Source organism: Pterocles gutturalis, unplaced genomic scaffold (assembly GCF_000699245.1).
Source record: "Pterocles gutturalis isolate BGI_N339 unplaced genomic scaffold, ASM69924v1 scaffold37241, whole genome shotgun sequence".
NCBI lineage: Eukaryota > Metazoa > Chordata > Aves > Pterocliformes > Pteroclidae > Pterocles > Pterocles gutturalis.
The window spans coordinates 1-12,320 of NW_010104490.1; the positions used below are offsets into that span (position 1 = coordinate 1).

Genomic DNA, 12,320 nt, shown 5'->3' on the forward strand with positions numbered 1-12,320 from the left:
TGGAACCAAAACCAAATAACCTTTCCAATGGCAAGATATTTTTTTCTTAGATTTGTGGTAGTTGTGAGGGGAGTGGGCCATGGGCAATGTGAGCATTTCCTGTTGGTGGTTTTGAGCAGGGAGGTTGTTCTTGTTCCAAGAAATTCCATTCTGTTTAAAGAGGAGAACCTAAAGACCATGAAAAGTGTGTATGTTCCCCAGTTTGTTTTTCTGCTTTGGGTTTAGTGAATCGATTTTTACCCTGATCTTTATTTCCTGGTGACTGTAACAAGTATGTTAACTCAGGTTACACTTCTGATAAATTTCAGCACATTACTAACATTCTGTCACACCGATAAATTAAATCTTTTCCATTTGAAAAGTAACTGTCATTTCTGCCCACTGTATGATTTATACTTCATCTTACAAAAATTACTCTTCTGGCATAAAATTTTTTTGACAGTTTAAAAAAGAATGATAATGCCCTTCATTAGTTCACTGCACAAAGACCAAAAATCCTCCTCCTTCCTGTCTGTTGGCTGCCAAAGCCTTTGTTTGCTAGTAGAATTTGTTCTAGGCTGTGATTTTGTCTTGTGCGTCTTTTTATTATCTTCCCAGCCTTCCTTATCTTGTTACTTACTACTTATGCTTTCTCTTCTCAGAAAAGTTACCTTTCTTTTTCTCTTCCTTCTGCTCTGTCATCTGATATTAACTGGCAGTTCCAGCTCCTAATTCTTCACCAGTGAATGAACTGTACGACCCTCAAGTAAACACTGCTTGAGTTAGCAGCTCTTTCTTATCTTTTGCCACTTCAGGACAAGTACTGGAGATTTCACTGGTTCATAACATGAACCTGCTGATTGAGCTTTTAAATTTCAGAATTAAAAGCAGCTTGATCCTCAATGAAACAGTGACAAGTGTGTACTGGAAGTTGTCACTTTTGCAGTGTTAACTGTACATGCAAGGTTCGTACTGTGAAGGGCATGTCCTGAGGGAGGCAGCGCAGAAGGGAGAAGTTGATGTAACAGAAGTTTGGCATGGGATCTGGCTTCTCTTTCCTTTCTTGTCTTGTGATGATAGCAGGTTTTTGAAAGTAATTGTTTCTGATCCTTAATCATAAAACTAAACATGCAGCAGTCTTTTAATATTAAAATTTGTAATGTTTTGGGGAAAAAAAAAAAATCTGGCAGATTGTCTTCCACTGTACAGTACCAATAGTTCTTCTTCCACGCTCCTACCCCGTAGTGTGGGTTTTTGACTACAGGAATAGAGTACTGTCTGTTAAAACATTTTTTCTTTTTTCTAAGAGACAATTATTTTTATGTGCAAATGAACAACTCTTTATGGTGTTTAATCGTTCTTCCTGGAAATCGTATTACTTTTTTTTGTTTGTTTAAACTTGCTTACGGAGCAAATGAGAGTGGTGAGGCCTTCCTTTCTGTTTGCCGTTCGTCCATGAAAGCCTTTGGACCAAATTTCTACCAAACAATAAAGAAATGTTATGTCTTAGAGATAGTTATTGCTCCATGTTTCATGAAAATCAGTGTCTTTGATGGGAGTGCTATGTGTTCTTTGGTAGCAGCTCACTGGCACTGGTTGGAGTATGTAACTCCTGGGTAACCGCAGCATTGCTTTCTCCTGTGTGGAGTATGGAGGAAGCTGGGCTGGTGGAGGGGAAGGGGGATGTAAGACACAAGTTCTCTTACTTATGGGACTACTTACTTAATTTTGATTTAAATGCTTCTGAAGAATTGAAGCAATGGTGGGTGTTCCTAGTTGCTCAGTAATACAAGACTTCTATTTAGTTATCATTTGCTGGTGCTCTGCCTGCAGGAAGGCAGCCTCCCCTGGGCACAAGGGAGAACTCCGGTTTTTGCAGCATTGGTCTGTTTCTGTAAACGTTATCTCTCCTACACATCAGCTCTAAAATCTGCGAGGGCTGCCCGAGATTTCCACTTCAGGAGAAATTTGAAAGGTATTAAAAGGTAGAACATGAGAGGTGAAAAAACCTATATATGTTATCTAGTTATAATCTCTTTCAATACAGATTCCTTTAGTTCTTTTTCCTGTCTACTCTGGGGAAAAAAATACTATGTTAACACTTGTTTTTGTATTTAAAAAATGTTTTAAATAACAATTTCAACATGGACTTCAGAGGTTTCTTTATTGATTTTTTTTTTCTCATTTCTTTTTATTTGTTTTTATGAATGTATAGTCACACACTCTGTCCTGTCAGTCTCCCTTTCCCAGCACTCCTACCACAAGGCGTGCCTTGCAAAGGACTTTGTCAGATGAGAGTATTTACAGTGGTCAGAGGGACCACTTCTTCACCTCGCGGGCCTCGCTCTTGGACCAAGCCATGCCAAATGATGTCCTGTTCACCAGCACATACCCTTCTCTACCAAAGTCACTGCCATTACGGAGACCATCATATACTTTGGGAATGAAATCACTACATGGTAAGTGTATTTCTGATTTTTCTACTTTCAAAGGAATGTTTTGTGAATCATGTTAAGGAAAATGTTTGTTACAGCAATTAGTACTTCCATCTTGATTTTGCTAGAATGAGAAGAGTCAAGTCACAGGCCTGAAAATATAAAATAGGATAGGAATTGGGATTTTTTTTTTTCCTCACTTCAGTGTGTATAAGACTGCATGATTGGTCATGCAGTTACCTTGTGGAGAGAACACAAAAATTTGCCTCATCAGCTCTAAGTTTTCACCATTTCTTCCAGGAGCCATCTGTACCAGTTGGACCAATGGGCAAATAATGTATGGCTGGTTATCCACCAGGGAGAACTTTAGGTGTTCATTCCTTTACTGTGGGATTATGGAAACAAAATACTATTAGGAAAATCATGATATAAATGTGGATAAATACCAGTGGACACTTAGATGTACTACACCAGATACAGCTTTTATAGCACCAGTTGTTTTTAAATTTACTCTCCTACCCTATTCGTTTGACTGGACTTGAGGTATTCCATTTTAGTCACACGTTGTTGTGGTTTAACCCAGCAGGGAGCTAAACACCACACAGCTCTTACCTCCCTCTCCCCTGCAGTGGGATGGGGAGAGAATTGGAAAAAAGGTGAAATTCATGGATTGAGATGAAGACAGTTTAATAGGACAGAAAAGGGAGGGAAAATAATAATAAAAGAATATACAAAACAAGTGGTGGTCAATGCAGTTGCTCACCACCTGCTGACTGATGCCCAGCCAGTCCCCCATGCCCTCACTGCACCCACCCACCTCTCCCTCAGCCAACTCCCCCCAGTTTCATTGTTCAGCATGGTATAAGCAATACCATGGACTATCCCTTTGGCCAGTTTGGGTCAGCTGTCCTGGCTGTGTCCCCTCCCAGCTGCTTGTGCACCCCCAGCCTCCTTGCTGGCAGGGCGGTATGAGAAGCTGAAAAGTCCTTGATGTAGTGTAAGCACTGCTTGGCAACAACTAAAACATCAGTGTGTTATCAACACTGTTCTCATCTGAAATCCCAAACACACAGCACTGTACCAGCTACTAGGAAGAAAATTAACTCTATCCCAGACAAAACCAGGGCACACATCAACAGCTAACAGGAAAGTTACTTGGTAAACTGCTGTCAAGAAGCACTTAACTTTCCCCCATTAGTTTGCTGAGAAGTCTCGGTAGGATTATCTGATAGGTTGCGTGTTGCTGCATGTGAATGTCTCAGTTGGTGAGAAAGGGAATTTTCACAGGTTCCCGCTGTACCTCATAACTAAATGTGTTTTCCAGAAATAGCGCTAGATCTCATAGTGTGGGATTCTTACATATCTGCTCTGATTTATTCATGTTTTGGTATGTTTCAAGGGGAAAATGCAAGGCTATCAATAGATTGAACTCACTACCGTGGGCCCCTAAGCATGGTTTGTATTTAGATACTTAAGATACATTTGACAGTGAAAGCTGCTGAAGAAATCTATTTTAAATTCTTTTCATCTGTCTGTGATCACCAGGCATCAGTTTTCAGTGTTGAACCTGACATTTTCATGAGCTCTTGTTTCTGAATAACAGGTTTCTTGCGTAAGAGTTAGGAAACTGAGCTCTCTTCACTTCTGCTTTTTATATGCACTAAAATAACATTGCAGACTTGGTTACCGTTGTAACTGGCTGGTGGATTTGGCTTCTGAGGGCTTGGGGTCAGAAGATTAATGACGCTATCTGAGTAGAAGTGGAAAGCAGCACCTGCTCTCATCTCGTTTAGATGCTTGTATTTTCCGAAAAGAAAACCACCAAACCTTCTTTCACTGTCACGTTCACTTCCACACCAAGCCAATGGCTCCTCCTAGCACATCAGCTTTGTACAGATGTCAACAAAACAAGATTTTCCGTTTTCTATAAAATTTAGGCCTGCATGATAAAAGAACCAGCTATTTGAGTGACACACAAATTGTCTCCCCTCCCAACTTGCCTTTGCTGAGAGAAGGATTAAGTAGAGCTGGATATTTAATACTGCAAGTATTTGTTGGCTTCCAGCGATGCAAAATTCTTTGAATTCAAAGATCTCAATAACAAAGAACAGCCATTCCAGAGCACCTCCATTTGTTTTGAAGAAGGAAAACAATGAGCTAAAAATATTCTTATTTACTCATCTGTCTTAATTAACAATACAACTCACACTTTTAAAACCAGTAATTTTTCAAATGGCTAGTTTCCTCTAATTCTGTGTACCTTTTCACTAATTGTAAGTATTTTCATGTTAAGAACTTCCCAAATAATGCCCTCTTTTGGAGGGATAATACAACAATCTTCAGTGTTAAAATTGAGCTGAATTTACATTTATTAAAAGTAAACACACAGACAAAAAAGAAAATATTTTTGAGCAAGGCCAAAAACTGAGCCCAGTCCATCCTCTCACTCCTACCTCCCTGGTGCTTCTAGTAGGACCTACAAATTTTTCAAGACTTTATGCCCTGACAGAGGGCATGAGGAAGCAGGTTGTTGCTGGTTTTGAGCTTACCAGTGTGCTGACTGACCAGGCTTTGCATGTTTTCAGTTGTCTGCCAGTAAACTGAAATAAAGTAGGTAATTGTTGGTTCACAATTTGGTCTTTCCCTGATTAGTGGCAGTAATTCAAGCTCACCGATGTTTTTTCCATAGCGGGCCATGTACCAACTTATGGGTGGGTGTGGGTATGTTTTAGTAAAAATCAAGAGGTTTCACTGAACTGCTGAGAGATGTGCGATGCTTGGTAGTCACTTGAGGGGTTTTCTTGTTCTGATTTGTCTTGGTAGGCCTAAGTCTGCTCTCATTGGTTTACGAGATTATATTTTTACCGGAGCAAGTAGGTGCCAGGGAGTGTAGAAGCCCCAACAAGCTGCAGAGCCCTCCAAAGTATCTTCAGCTTGTGCAGAGGCAGGAGTCGTTGGGTAGAAGCATGCTGCCCCCAGTCCCAGTGCTGGAGGGAGGCAGAGATAGGCTTTTGAGATGCTAAGCTGCAAAGATTTAGGCAGGTTTGAAAGGAGCTGAATGACCTGGTGAGAAGCCCTGTCTCAGAAAACTGGCTTTTAACATGCTGTATCTCGTCAACTGCAGTTATCAACCATTCTACTGAGTTCTGGTTCCAAAAGTGCTATCCCAGAAAAATTAAAAATAGGGATGCATTAGTATTAAGAAAAGAATTTGGGTTTTTTTAATGGAGTTTATAATTTGTTCTGCATTACTCTAGGAGAGTTTTCTGCTTCGGACAGCTCCCTCACAGATATCCAGGAGCAAAGACGGCAGCCCATGCCAGACCCTGGTCTTATGCCATTGCCTGATTCTGCTTCTGATCTGGACTGGTCAAACTTAGTAGATGCTGCCAAAGCCTTTGAAGGTAGGTTTTCAGAATATAGTACTTAAGAAGCTGCTCTTTGTGCATGCTTCATTAAGGAGAGGGGTTTTTTGTTCAATCTTGACTCTTGCTTTTGTTGTTTTTACTGTTCCTACTTAGTCTTAAGCTCATTTAAAATAGCAACTCAAGTCTCAACAACCTAAAACTTTGTATGTAATACTCAGATACCATTTCTTCATACTGGAATCCCTCTGTGTGATGGTTTGGCCAAATCTCTGTGAAACTGTCTACTTTTCATTTCATGTAGAGCAGTTGCAGACAGCACGGCTAGGCTGGAAAAGGTAGCTGGCATGAAAGTGCAAAAGTAAAGTCAAATAGTAGGGGAAAAGCATATGGGCACACTTGTGATTGCTTGCTTACTGCACTTGCAAGAAGTTCCTGTAGGGCAACTGAAGCACGCTGACAAGGTAATTTGGGAAATATGCCTCGTTGGTATATAATTTTCCGCTGCCATTCTTCCCGTTGCATACTCTGAATACATAGGCTTGTATATAAGTGTCATTTCGTCCTATGGCATTTTCCATCTCCTTGATACCTAGTAAACGGAAGAGAACTGTAAGCTGCCTAGATGTATTTGAATTTAAAATTAAATACACTGCAGCCCAAAGGGAGTTTACCTTACAGTTACTGTAATATGCTGGAAAAGTCCTCCAGGTGCATTAAACAGAAGTGCTTTTTCTTAATCTGTGCTTAAATGCTGTCCCACTTTCCTGAAAGTGTTTTCACTGATCCAGAATCTTTTAGATATGATTCTGCATGGCTGGAGAAGGCTGTGAAATAACTTGCTTTCTTGGCTGTTCTCTGGTAGAACACTGTTTGCGCTAGGAAACTCCAGAGGTAGGGGCAGTCGGTAGTTTACCACCACACGTGATATTGATTTAGAGATGTGTTAAAATGTCTGAGCAGTTACCGGACAAAAAGTGTAGACACAAGGCAGGAAAGAGGTTTCACATTTCAGTCTGAAAACGTTTTCTAAGGCATAAGGAAAACATTTCGGGTTCTGAAAAATTAAATTGGTCATTTTATTTTCCACATGTAAATTGTGCACAGAGAGCTTTTCTTTCCTCAAGATAAAGGGATCCTTTATGGAGTGAAGGAAGCTAAATACAGCTACTGAGTTATTGGGTAGTGTCATGCATTTGTACCCGGGAGTTCTGCACAGTGTTTGTTGCTCCAGCTTGGCTTCTTGCCTTTCTTGGAAATGGCCTTGAGTGGCCACTCCAAGCACTGCTGGGGTATCTCTGCTTTGCACTCTCTAGCATCTTCCTCCTGGAGAGCTTCTTAGCCTCAGGGTGATGTATGATCTGTGTGAGCATGCAGTGCTGTGCCAGAGCTTGAACTTCCTTGTTGACTCCAATACAGTGGAGAACTTGGTGCAAACCCCTGCAGTGACAGTTTGTTACTGTCAAGTGGTATCTTGCTTGAGACAGACTTTTCAGATTGCTTTGAGATCCTGCAGTGTAGCTGTACATGAAGAAATAATCATTACTGCTGCCATTGTTTTTTCTCTGTATGCTTGCCTTCTCAGTTCAGCGAGCTTCATTCTTTGCTGCTGCTGATGAAAATCACAGACCTGTGAGCGCTGCCTCCAGTAGTGATCAGGCTGAGGACCAGCTTACTGCACAGATCAAGCCTTATACAGGGTAAGTAAATACACCAGATATGCAGGCTTCCTCAGCTGCAAACTGAGGAAAAGAGTAGGAATGTCTTCATTTGGAAGCCATCTCCAGGATTCACAGAGGCACTCTTTGCAAGTTCTCATGAAGATGGTGGTGGGAAGTGAAAACAGAAGAATCATAAGTACAGTTGAACCTTTTTGCAGGTTCTTTCTTGTCTGAGATGCTTAAGAATGTGTCCAAAGCAATGGTAATTCAAAGCATATACAGCGAGTAGAAGTAGAGAGGTCAAGTGATGGGATGGTCCCAATTAATTATGAGTTAAATTTCTCTTGATTAATGTGCTGCATGTGTTCCATGTATTCTTTTTTAGGTTTTTTTGTTAATTTTGTGAATTCTTAGTGTACCTGAGTGCATACCTACATAAAAACACTTGGTATAGACAAGGCTGTTAGCTACCCTATGTGAGGACAGTAAAGCATACCAATACCTATTCTTGTTTCCTACTTTCAACAGTAAAGAATCTCCTCCAACTCTCGCCTCTAAAGTGGACCAATTGGAAGGTTTGCTGAAGATGTTGCAAGAGGATTTAAGGAAGGTAAACGTTTCACCTACAGAAGATCCATAATATTCAGTGCTGATAGGTGATGGTAATAACTGTAATCCTGCTTTGCTGTGCCTGAGCCTGTGACAGTCTCATCCTTGTATGAGAAAAAGACATGTTTTTACTACTTTTCTCAGGCCTTACTTCTAATTATGCAAGGCTAGGGTGTCTAAATTTGCAGGCATCTGATTCCTCTGCTTGAATTATAGTGATTCAGAGTACCTCCACTCCTAATTCAGGTGACACTGCAAAAGGCTTGAAGTTAGTCCATGTCAATACATCCTGCTGATCTTGAAAAGTTGACAGTATTATCTAAACGTATATCATTTCTACTGCGGAAACTTCCTGTATTCTGTTACTGCCTGCTTGGTCCAAGAAGGATCTGCTGTGGTCAGGTGAAAAGTCTCTTAGCTGGGGAAGTATTTAACAGCATTTCCTAACCCTTATTTAGTAAACCATCAGCCATCGTATGTACACATTGTACATACAGAACAGGGCATGCCCAATTTTATTTCACTACCTGGGGAGCCAGCTTCTAAGAATTTTAATATAGAAAAAATCCTGCTCGTTTAAGCAAAAAGTGAGGAGTAAGATGTCACAAATGTCCCTTAGATACAAAACCATATGTTACTGCACATAAAATCCTTAAAAAGAAGGAGACTGCTCTCTTGAGAGATTCTTGCCTCTCTATATAGGTAGGAATCATGATCTAAAATTTCCACTAAGGTCTGTATTTTTCCTTATGCCTAAGGAAAAAGAGGACAAGGCCAGTCTTCAGGCTGAAGTGCAACATTTGCGGGAAGACAACTTGAGGTTACAGGAGGAATCCCAGAATGCAACCGAGAAACTGAAGAAGTTCACTGAATGGGTTTTCAACACAATTGATATGAACTGAGAACAGCATATGGGGAAGGAAACTATCTGTTATGAATATTATTACTGGGACTTAAGCTTTAATGCCACCTTAATCATGACATGTGAAAGTATAGTCAGAGCACTTCCCTGTCCTTCATCCTCCAATAACCCTTTTTTGCATCTCTGCGCGCACTCGGAACAATTGCAGATCAACAATCAATGTCTGCCTTTTGTAGAAAAAAAAGTAAATAATTTTAAAAAGGTAAAATAAAAGTTTAACTGCTAAAATGTGAATGTCTATTTTTTGCACATTGTCTCTTTATCTGTTATGTACAAAATTATTTGGAGGCTGGATCAGGCTTGCTGTTCCATCTGCCTCTGTTCCATTAATTCCTTTCTCTCTGTTTCAGGTAATCTGCTTTTCCTTGCAGCTTTGGCAAATATTATGACATCTAGAAAATTAGAAAGAAATGTTTATTTTACTGCTGCTCTTACATTGTTTTCTGAAGTATGCCACAGACAAGGAGATGTAATGCAATGTTTTAGGTGTCTCCTTAGCAATTTGCGCTTGATCGCTAGTGCTACCTTCCCATACATTACAGAGAACGTGTGTCCATAGTGTATGGTACAGTACAACCAGCATCGTAACAGTGGGAGAGAGACTAGAGATGTGAGCCATGGGTGAGGCATATTATCACACATCTATTGCATTAGCATTTCTGGTAGCCTTTGTTTCCCGTGGAAACAATGGCTGCAAGTAACTTTATGAACAGCAAAACAAGGCATGCTGCAGTTCATACTGTATCAGGCAGACTGAGAGATACCAAGTACTGCTGCTGTACTGCTTAAGTATAGTCCCCTTCCCTTCCAGGGGAATCTGTTACTTGCATACATGCAGAAGATAGGCTAAAGTTGTAAAGAGATTAAGACTTCTTTCCTGTGAACCGTTTCCATGAAAATCCACATAAACCATCTCTGTGCACCTTCCCTCCCATTCCATTTCTCTGGACTCCTCAAATCACAACAGATTTGAGGAATGTTTATTCAACTTGTGTTTTATTACATGACAGGTCTTATAAATCTTTTACTATGGTAGACAGAGGAATATGTAAAGGTGAATTAGAGAAGTGTATTTTTCAAAGTACTGGGATAGGATTGGAGCTCTGAAATCCCCATACCCAGTGAAACTGTTTAGCATGACATTTCCCAAAATGCCTCATGCCAGGAAAGTTAATTTCTTCTTTTTTGAAGGAACAGCTAACTTGCCACATGTTACCTCTCCAGAAAATACCTTTTAGGTGTCAGAATACAGCTTTCAAGGGCCATAGTCTGCACAGTCATTGAACTGTGCAGTGTGCTGAGAAACCTTTTCTAGTCCCTTCTGAGGATACAGTCACTATCTTAATAAATATTGCCTTGCATAAAGTTCAGTATATTTGGGGGTTAGTTTCAGGAATATCCATTCCCTCCCCTTTACCACATTCTCAGCTAGACAGATTAAAATCATTGGGCATAGTCTTGTTATGGAAACTTCCACATTCTTTTCACATCCCTTTTTCATGCTCTCTAATCTTGTGCCAGACAAGTGCACACTACACTTCAACCTCAAACCTCATTTGTGATGCTAATCCCCATGGAGTTCTTCTCTAATGTTCTGTCATGGAAATTGATCTCTTTGGAACTATTTCTGGAGTGCTTTTGTAAAGGTTTAGAATGTCTTGGGTTTTTTAATGACTTGTATGAAGGAGATTTATATAATGCCTGATATTATTTGTAAATGGGAAATATTGCTAACATCTCTGAGCATCCTGAAGTCTTGCTTTTATTCTCTTTTATTTTGAAGTTTTGGTTTTTATTTTATTTCAAAAAATATTTTGGGACTTGGGGCAGACTATTTATTAGAGTTTTGCAACAGAGTTCTTCTTGTATGATGCCACTGAAGGCTACTTGTAAAATTCTGACAATAAAACTCATTTTAAAGGCTCTTCTAAACCATTTTCTTCTGATTTTGTTGGGTTTGTTGTTTAAGACTTTCCAGAGTGTCCATTTCTTCCAGCTTTCTTCTTGTACTACTTTTCTCAGTGCTTAACAATAGAAGAGTTTCATTCAGAGTTTCACACACAGCTTTCAGCATCCCAGAGCCAAACCTGTGAGCATACAACACTAGGTGGTAGGTTTGTTTTGTTTTCCAGATCTCCTCCTTGGACTTGGGAGATTACCTTGGGCGTCTTTTGAACAGACCTGGTGGATCAGCGTTCTGCACAGCTCAAACATGTGGAACTAGGTTGATCTGCAGGAAAAGCATCTTCCAGGTTCGCTGAATGGATCCTTACAAGGCATGTGGGGAAAGAAAAATGCATCTCTTTCTAGCAGTGAAGTTACCTGACCAAGAGAGCTCTGAAGCAGCAAGAGTAAATAGAAGCATCTGATAGAAAAAAGGGGTTGAATCTTGGAAATAAAACTAGGTATTGTCTTACCATTTCTAATTGGATTCTGGTAACTGAGTTGAAGCAGGAAGTTTCCTGCAGGTCAAGGAATTGCCCTGCCCACATTCATAGTGAAGTCATGCCAGAGGTTCCCATGCTCACTATGCACACTGCGAGGTCAGCCTAGAGCAGGGCAGGATCCACCCTGCAGGCATCTCCTGAGTAGTTACTGGCCTAAGCAGAAGGCAGGTGGCTGTGGGAGGAGTGTGGGTAACAGAGGCTACCTTCCTGTTTCACCCATTTCTCCCAAGAAAGTGATGTTTTATATTCCTGGAAGCAGTTTTGTATTCCTTGTCCACATTCCAATGTGAAGGTGTTGTTTTCCCTGTGAGTTGTTCTGGATAGGCAGATGTGGTTGGGACAGCAGCAGAAGGCTGCCTTCTGTCAAAATCCCCAAGGTGGCGGGGGGGGGCGGGGAGCACAGGGGGGCTGCAACTTGCATGATGGATAATATTCTATCAGAAGTGAAGCAGGGGGAGAGCCTGGAGGGAAGGCTACTGGGGAGCTAGTTACAGGGTCAGGAGAGAGATGCTGCAGGGATGAAATGCACTGCATCCAGGTTTTACTCCTCTAAAAGCATGGTTACAGTGTGGTAGCCTGTTGTTTCTGTGGGAAGCTGTGTTCCAGACTGATGAGTGGGTATTGTGAGGAAGCCATTTCCTCAGCTTTCCCTTTTGTGGGAAGGGTCCCCATGAACCAAGCAGAACCCGGAACGGTTGTCTTGTCTGTTTTTAAAACCTTTACATAATCCTTTCTTCTCTTAGTCCCTTCTTTTGGGTAGACAGTTAACAAATCCTCTTCTAAAGCTGTCGGCTGCCTCCTAGCAGACAGTTCAGTATGGTGTTAGTCCTGTATGTGAACAACTTGCTTTGCTGCAAGACGACAGGGGAACAGAGGCGGGTGCTGTTTTCCCGACTGGATTG

The 12,320-nt window shown here is 40.9% G+C and overlaps 1 protein-coding gene across 2 annotated transcripts; it reads left to right on the forward strand.

The window, feature by feature from the left end:
* Positions 1–2,185: 2,185 nt before the first annotated feature.
* Positions 2,186–9,199, forward strand: LOC104471671 (signal-induced proliferation-associated 1-like protein 1). Of its 2 annotated transcripts, none has more exons than XM_010087085.1 (5): positions 2,186–2,438; positions 5,672–5,818; positions 7,365–7,479; positions 7,969–8,050; positions 8,808–9,199. In XM_010087085.1, the coding sequence occupies exons 1-5, from the start codon at positions 2,339–2,341 to the stop codon at positions 8,949–8,951; spliced, it is 588 nt and encodes a 195-aa protein (XP_010085387.1). In that variant the 5' UTR covers positions 2,186–2,338; the 3' UTR covers positions 8,952–9,199. The 2 variants fall into 2 exon arrangements, with proteins under 2 accessions (XP_010085387.1, XP_010085388.1); XM_010087086.1 differs by lacking the exon at positions 2,186–2,438 and adding an exon at positions 5,124–5,197.
* Positions 9,200–12,320: the final 3,121 nt, after the last annotated feature.

Bases quoted from the DNA above. Each gene is read 5' to 3' on its own strand.
- LOC104471671 (XM_010087085.1), top strand. From the start codon at position 2,339: ATGCCAAATGATGTCCTGTTCACCAGCACATACCCTTCTCTACCAAAG. The intron at 2,439-5,671 runs GTAAGTGTATTT...GCATTACTCTAG, and splicing joins GGGAATGAAATCACTACATG to GAGAGTTTTCTGCTTCGGAC. The intron at 7,480-7,968 runs GTAAGTAAATAC...TACTTTCAACAG, and splicing joins CAGATCAAGCCTTATACAGG to TAAAGAATCTCCTCCAACTC.